This window comes from Ciona intestinalis, chromosome 10 (assembly GCF_000224145.3).
Source record: "Ciona intestinalis chromosome 10, KH, whole genome shotgun sequence".
Classification (NCBI taxonomy): domain Eukaryota; kingdom Metazoa; phylum Chordata; class Ascidiacea; order Phlebobranchia; family Cionidae; genus Ciona; species Ciona intestinalis.
This window is the reverse complement of record NC_020175.2, coordinates 2,349,656-2,357,876: the sequence shown is the minus strand read 5'-3', so window position 1 is coordinate 2,357,876 and position 8,221 is coordinate 2,349,656. Positions and strand designations below refer to the sequence as shown.

The 8,221-nt window shown below is 35.8% G+C and overlaps 2 protein-coding genes across 2 annotated transcripts in view; one reads left to right on the top strand and one right to left on the bottom strand.

Annotated features, from left to right (window-relative positions):
* Nucleotides 1-264: 264 nt before the first annotated feature.
* LOC100184473 (serine/threonine-protein kinase 38-like) lies at nucleotides 265-3,320 on the top strand (the record flags this gene model as incomplete). The annotated part of the gene is made up of 4 exons (XM_026836483.1): nucleotides 265-412; nucleotides 1,176-1,293; nucleotides 2,209-2,348; nucleotides 3,082-3,320. Coding segments are annotated over exons 1-4 (558 nt in total), but the record flags the coding sequence as incomplete, so codon positions are not given.
* A 2,016-nt stretch (nucleotides 3,321-5,336) lies between these two features.
* LOC108949858 (alpha-(1,3)-fucosyltransferase 6-like) overlaps nucleotides 5,337-8,221 on the bottom strand; it is a 3,410-nt gene continuing 525 nt past the window's right edge. The window contains exons 2-5 of the mRNA XM_018813843.2: nucleotides 7,507-7,608; nucleotides 7,161-7,240; nucleotides 6,623-6,736; nucleotides 5,337-6,063 (exon numbers count right to left, since the gene is read on the bottom strand). Of these exons, the coding sequence (XP_018669388.2) occupies nucleotides 5,337-6,063; nucleotides 6,623-6,736; nucleotides 7,161-7,240; nucleotides 7,507-7,608 (1,023 nt within the window). The remainder of the gene's footprint in view (nucleotides 6,064-6,622; nucleotides 6,737-7,160; nucleotides 7,241-7,506; nucleotides 7,609-8,221) is intronic.

Genomic DNA, 8,221 nt, shown 5'->3' with positions numbered 1-8,221 from the left:
TTTTAAAATGAAACTATTCGTTTAAAAAATAATACATGTGAGCGGCATGAGGTGTATGAAACAGAACACCCGTCTTATAACGACTGTCGTTGCCCAGCCACGCGAAGATAAAAAACTTACATTCATTTGTTCATTCAGCAAAGTGACATTATTAATTGGGTTTTGTATTTGGTAGTTTATTCCAATGAGTAAAACAGAACACCCCTGTTATAACAACTGACATTGCCCCGCTACACGACGTTAAATAGGTTTTTATTCTAGTTCATAGTTTAATATAAGCATTAATAGGTTGCCCATGTTCGAGCTGAAAGAGACATTTTAGTTGAAGCTGAAAACCCGTGGGTTGTGAAGATGTTTTATTCCTTTCAAGATCTTTACAATTTGTATCTTATCATGGAATTTTTACCTGGAGGTTGGTTTTGCCCTAGTTAGTCTGCTGTTTTAGTGTTATTTCTTTTAATCTGGCCTAAATCCCAGGTCCTTGACAAGAACCTTACCCTTTTTTATCTAAACAATAAATGTGATATCCATTATCAAATATAACTGCAGTAGGGTGGGGAAAGATGGGACACTTTTTTATTCTACTTTGCCGTCCCATTTGGTAGTAAACAAATAACATTTAAACAGTTCTAAAACCGTTTCCTTACCACTCCTATAGACTGTTGTTAATTGTTTAAAACACTATCAGGATATTTGGATATTATGTGCTAAAGGTGTCCTGTCTTCCCCCAATCTACTATATTATATGTTGACAATAAATAATAAACAAACTGGATATATTGTCCACTTTAAACTCATAAATCTCTTTAAATTGTCTTGGAAATATAACAATCATATATATATATATATGTATTATATAGTAGGGTGGGGGAAGATCGGACACCTGTTCCTTCTAATTTATCGTCCCATTTGGTAGTAAACAAAGAACATTCAAAGAAAACCGTATACTGACGGCTCCCATAGACTGTTGTTAATTGTTTAAAACATGTTACCCAATCAGGATATTTGGATATTATGGGCTAAAGGTGTCCCACTCTACTATATTATATCTTGACACTGAATAATAAAAAAAACAGAGATATTGCCCACAATGAACTTGTTAACCTTGGGAAATTGTTAGATAACAATTATTTATGTATTCATTGTGTATTGAATGTTGGTATTTCAATGTTAAGGGGATATGATGACACTTCTGATGAACAAGGACACTCTAACAGAGGAACAAACCCAGTTTTACATTGCCGAAGCTGTACTTGCAATCAATTCAATACACGAACTTGGATTTATACACAGGTACTTTAGGCAATAAAAAAAAAACAATAAAATCATGAACCACCTTAACCTATGAACCATTTTACCCCATGAACCATTTTACCCCATAAGCCATCTTACCCTATAAACCATTTTACCCCAAAACCTAAACCATCTTTTTGGGCAAAAGCCACAAACCATCTTACCCCAAAACATAAACCGTGTTACCCCAACATTTTATATTTTATGTGTGTTTAATTTACACATATTGCTACCATTTTGGGAAGAACATTTAAAACTTACATATGTGGTAACTTATAACCTGGCTTGAGGTGTATGAAACAGCACACCCCTGTTAAAACGACTGTCATTGCCCCGCCACGAGAAGATAAATAAGTTACATATGTACTAACTCCTAAGCGGGCTCAAGGTGTATGAAACAGAACACCCGTGTTATAATGACTGTTGTTGTCCTGCCACTAGAAGATAAATAAGTTACTTACTTAGTAACTGAAAAACAGGCACTAGATGTATGAAACAAAACACTCATACTAAAACAATTGTCATTGCCCCACCACGCGAAGATAAATAAGTTACATATGTGCTAACTCCTAAGCGGGCTCAAGGTGTATGAAACAGAACACACGTGTTAAAACGACTGTCGTTACCCCGCCACACGAGGATAAATAAGATACCTACTAGGTAGCTCAAAAGCGGGCATTAGATGTATGAAACAAAACACTCATATTAAAACAATTGTCATTGCTTTGCCACACGAGGATAAATAAGTTACATACTTGGTAATTGAAAAGAAGTCACAAGGTGTATAAAACAAAACACTCATGTTTAAACGACTGTCATTGCCCCCTTTGCCCGAAGATAAATAAGTTACATTTATTCATAACAGTTACCACCTACATAATACCCAATGCACTAAAATAACATTGTTTTCTCCAGGGACATAAAACCTGACAACCTACTAATAGATGCGCGAGGGCATATTAAGTTATCTGACTTTGGTTTATGCACTGGATTAAAGAAAGCACACAGTACGGATTACTATAGAGACCTTACACAAGCTCAGCCTATTGATTTTAGTAAGTAAATATTAACAAAATGATAAATATATATGTTTATTTTTCGTTATGTAGTGTAGGCATTATTATATGTTAATGTATTGGTATAAATGCACCATCAACCATGTGTGTATGGTGTATAAGAAGACACCCTTGTTATAACTTGGCAGTGAGCATGAGGTGTATAAATACACCATGTGTGTTTGGTGTATAAGGAGACATCCATGTTATAACTCAACGGTGAGCATGAGATGTATGAATACACCATGTATTTTTGGTGTATAAGAAGACACCCATGTTATAACTTGACAGTGAGCATGAGGTGTATAAATACACCATGTGTGTCTGGTGTATAAGAATACACCAATGTTATAACTTAACAGTGAGCATGAGGTGAATGAGTACAGCATGTGTGTTTGATGTATAAGAATACATCTATGTTATAACTTGACAGTGAGCATGATGTGTATGAATACACCATGTGTGTCTGGTGTATAAGATGGCACCCATTTTATAACGCGACAGTGAGCATGGGGTGTAAGAAGGCTAGACATTTCATATTTGCTCTAACCTAGTGGTCACTAATGGGTTGTCTAAATTCTCAGTCATACAGAAAAATCAATCACCTTCAAAGTTACATATGTGGTAACTTGTAAGCTGGCATGAGGTGTATGAAACAGAACACTCATGTTATAACAACTATATTTCCCTACACGCAAGCTTAACTAACCAACTTACACCCATTTCTCCTCAGCAACACGACCATTAAACGCAAACGATTCTCGAAGAAAGGCGGAAACATGGAAAAGCAAACGTCGAAAGCTCGCGTACTCAACAGTAGGCACACCGGACTACATTGCTCCTGAAGTTTTCCAACAATCTGGATATAATTTAAGCTGCGATTGGTGGTCATTGGGGGTCATAATGTACGAATCACTTATAGGTAAATGCACTAATAATAATAATAACTTTTTTTGTCTCTTCAATTACGGTAGCGGATATTTAGAAATATTTTAAACGAAAAGACAAGATATAGCGACAAAACAACAGTTATTAAAAAAAAACACGGTAATACTTTCTTTTAGATTTAAAATAACAGTTTGGTTATATACCACAGGAGTTTTTTTGTGTTTTTCTGTGATGTATTTCAATTTTATATGGGTGAGGTGGTTCAGCATTAGTTCAATGCAGTAGGGTGGGGAAAAATGGGACACCTTTTAACTCCATTTTCTCGTTCCATTTAGTAGTAAACAAAGAACATTCAAGGAATTATAAAACTATATCCTTACGACTCCTATAGAACGTTGTTAACGGTTTAAAACACGGTCGGGATATTCAGATATTTGTGCCTTAGGTGTCCCATTTCCCCCACCTTACTCTAGTATTAAAAATAGAGAAAACAAGAAACACAAACACCTAAAACTGCAAAAAAAATAAAAAGTAACAGAACAGGAGAAGCACGCTGGACAAACGAAGAAAGCAAAAACATAGAAAAGGTGTAAGTTAAGTGTAAAAGGCGGCAAGCAGGAAAGATAACGTATGAACCTGCAAGGGATAAAGTAGGATACGATAAGCGAAATTAAAACAAGATAAGGAATGGATAACAGGACCAAAACAAAGGGCAAAAAAAGGACATTATTTTATACGAGGTAGTATCGACGTCTTGATGTTAATGTTGGCGAAATATTATTATAGCGGGGTGGGTGAAGAAGGGACACCTTTTCATTCTATTTTCTCGTGGGGTAAGTTGGGACATGGGGCAAGTTGGGACAATACCCTTAAAAATCTAATTTTATCCAACCGCATTTGATGATCGACGAAAATAAATGTTACAGTATTATTCGACAGTATTCTCAAGATCCAACGAACCGTTAAGCTCGGTAGGCTAACCAAGTTGCAGAATACTATTAATATAAAATCTCTATTTTTTGTCATATTGTAGAATAATATTTTGTGTTATTTACGTTTATTTTGAATATTAAACTCATTTAATAATTAAAATAAATAAAAAATTTAAACTGCATTTACGTAACAATAAGAAAATTATTAATTAAAACTAACAAATATTTTGAACTGTCCCATCTCACCCCGTCAGTGTGCGAATCTCTGAGGAATTCCTCGTGTGCTTTCTAATATATTTCCTTTAAGTAATGTCAATGCTATTTTTACATTTATTACATGCAAAAATTACACATACACATTATATCAGGGTACACCCAAACAAACTGTCACAGAATAATTAAACTATAGATAAACACAGTTGCGTATAAATAGCTAGCCAGAGCGAAAAGCAAAAGCAACCCCTACGATCATGGGCAATAATATTACATTTACGTTCGCATGCGTATAAGAAAACACAGGATAATCAATTTGTGCAAATACAGGAACCTTTTTACGCGTTTTTTTGCGTCTGTAACTTTTTAAAAACAGTCGCATGGCTGATGTACACAGTATCCGGAATTCGTCCGTTTCGTCTGTTTTGTCTGGATTTCGCTGCCGCATGCGGAACTCGGGATGGGTTTGCATACGACTTCGCAGACGAATTCGCATGCCGTATACTGTGTACAGCCACCTTTAGCTGGAAGATCGGGCAACCGTTAAAAATATAAATTCTATTGCATTTTCTGTTGAACTAGGAATATATATTTAACAAAAACTTAATAAATCGTAAAGCGTAAACATACAAACCAAAATATCTTACAGTTCGAAACAAAAATTAAACTCTTTTCCTTTATTATGTCATATAGTAGGGTGGGGGGAGATGGGACACCTCTAGCACAAGCAGTTACCAAAATATCCTGATCAAGTTTTAAACGATTAACAACGGTGGGAGTTGTAAAGATACGGTTTTATATTTTTTTGAACTTTTTTTGTTTACTACAAAATGGTAGGAAAAAATCAATTGAAAAGGTATTCCATCTTTCCCCCACAATACTATATTAGTGGCTTTGAAATATTGGGCCACGATTTTCCCCGATTAATCTAAAAAAACTTTAAAAAATATGTTCACTAGTTTTTCTCGCAGAACTTATCGTTGCCGTACAGCCAAGATTTTAAAGATTTCACTGTCCTTGGTTGTCTCGGTAAGCCAAACAAAGGAATATCTTCATTCGTTTCGTTGAATCTTAAACTGTCAACATTAATCCCATGCAGAGTTCTACACAGCTGGCAAAATCCAATGGCGTACCTTAAATTCGGAAACCATTTGATTGGTTTTGTCCTCCAAGCAAAATACTGCCTATAAGCCGTCTCGTTTTGGTCAAGATATTGCAGATATTCTACCAGTAGCTGTGGCGAGTATTCTTCTGCGAATATAAATGAGTTCGGCGGCGCAAAGGCTGTATAATCCTCCTTTGTCGCTCCATATACAACCGGAACCGCGCCCTGTCGTATTGAGTTTATATAAAATTTCTCAGTAATGTAATCTCGACAGTGATAGCTGTTTTCGAAGGCGAAATAGAACTTGTACTGTTTGATCGATTCGATTTGAAACGCTGAACGATCCACGTTGGGCTCGTAACATCTTCCTTTCCGATCAATTGCAAGCCCGTAACTAACAAGGGCGTTAACATAACTGATTCTTTTTTTAGCTGCACAGTTCGACACCACCCAAACCGCCAACTTAGTTTTGCTTTGAATGATTTTATCCACAACACTGTTCTCTTTATCAGGTTTCTCTAAAAAGGACGTAAAACTCGCCCCGATCCCGTACGGATTGAAAATATCAGAGTCTCGCCTGAAAAAAAAAAACTTTTACGGCCAAGAAAATACATTCAACTTTTGTTAATTCTTCATAATAAATCAACAGCATATATTTTCTCAACGGGAAGCAGTTTAGACAACCAGTTAGTGTCTACTGAGTTGCAGTAAATACCGTTATGTTTTGAAATAGGACACCTTTTGCACATAATATCCAGTTATCCTGATCGTGTTTTAAACAATTAACAACCCTCTATTGGTGTCGTGAGGATACGGTTTAATAATATTATCTGTTCACTAGAAAAATAAAATTATAGTAGGGTGAGGGAAGACAGGACACCTTTAGCACATAATATCCAAATATCCTGATCGTGTTTTTAATAATTAACAACGGTCTATGGGAGTCGTGAGGATATAGTTTTAAAATTCCTTGAATGTTCTTTGTTTACTACCAAATAGAACGAGAAAATATAATGAAAAGGTGTCCCATCTTTCCCCACCCTACTATAAAAGGTGCCCCCTCATCTTCCCTCACAAGTTCCTTGCTAAATGCCACGCTTTTATAATAACTATCGGCTAGAGTTTATATCTTACACCTGTGACTCATCGTTAAGTTGAAAACATCATCAAATGCCTCGTAGTTTGAATGGTAACCCCGTATCGAAACTGTGCTCTCCATGGTCCAAAAAATATTATATTGGTCGTTTCGTCTGTACAAAAAAAACAGTAAATACGACCTTGTTGGTAGTAAACTAACAGGTAATAATGTCCACATGCATGGTTCAGTTAGGTTTCGTTTTAAGTAACCAATATGCAAGTATTTGTGTATTACACTAATATAAATGAATGTAAATTACTTACTTACGCGTGGCGGGTAACCACAGCCAACACGGGTGTTCTATACTTTATACACCATGTGGCCGCTATATAATTCGTAAGGTGACACGAGGTGTATGAACACTCGTGTTATAACGACTGTCGTTTTCCTTAAAGATAAAGTAAGTTACGTTGATTCATATTAGCCGTGACGAGCTTTGAACCCGTAACCCGCGCATATAAGGCGGCGCGCCAGCCAATTTGCCATGGCGCCGGGCGATGTTTAGCACCTATATTAGATAAAGTTAAAAACCCTACCTTGTACTTGGGTTGGGCATCGTAGAGACATCAAGCTCACGGTAATGAAATAGAACAGCTTTTGTGTTTGGTTCATCGATCTAAAAGATAGGACACCTTTAGCACATAATGTACAAACATCCTGATCGTGTTTTAAACAACCTACAACGGTCTATGGAAGTCGTGAGGATACAGTTTTTTTTTTCATTTCTGTCTACCAAATGGGACGAAAAATAGAATGAAAAGGTGTCCCATCTTCCCCTAGACTACTATATAACTAAACCAATGCAAACTTAAAGCATAACATAAATATAAAAACAAAAAACAGAAACATAAAAATTGTTTTAAAATTCAACTGGCTGGTTACCAAAGATCGGTTCTGGGTAATCTTACAGTTTCCACATTCGTTGCTTTGAACTCGGCGGTCCAGGCGTTTTCCAAACGGCGGATACCAAATCAAAATATTTATCTGAAATAGAAGATTTGACTTAAAATTACATGTGGGTGCAAAGGTATCAACCAATACACAAAAAAGCATTATAGAACAAAACAACGTACTGTCCGAAGTATTCATATAGTACTGCGGGGTAAGATGGGACACTTTTAGCACATAATATCCAAATATCCTGATAAATATCGAAAAAATACGTGTTTATATATTTTTTTAATGTTGTTTGTTTAATACCAATTTTGACGAGAAAATAGAGTGAAATTCCACCCAGCCATTTGAGAAACACTAATTTTTCATTCAAAAACGTACAGGCACTCTATAGGTGACATGTTGAAAACCATACCTTAAGGATAAGATAAATAATGTTTAAACTAGATTTTCAAACTATGCAGTATTATTTTGTGTTGCTTAGATGTATTCATGAATGTATGAATGAATGAATGCAACTTACTTTATCCTCGCGTGGCCGGAAAACGACAGTCGTTACCACACGGGTTTAACACCTCGTGCCAGCTTACTAGTTGCCATGTATGTTACTTTGTAGGTGATTATTTTTTTGGGATTTTTTCATTTTTTTTATGTATGGCTGATAATTTGGTATCGTCAAAAACTGTTATATGTATGGCTGATA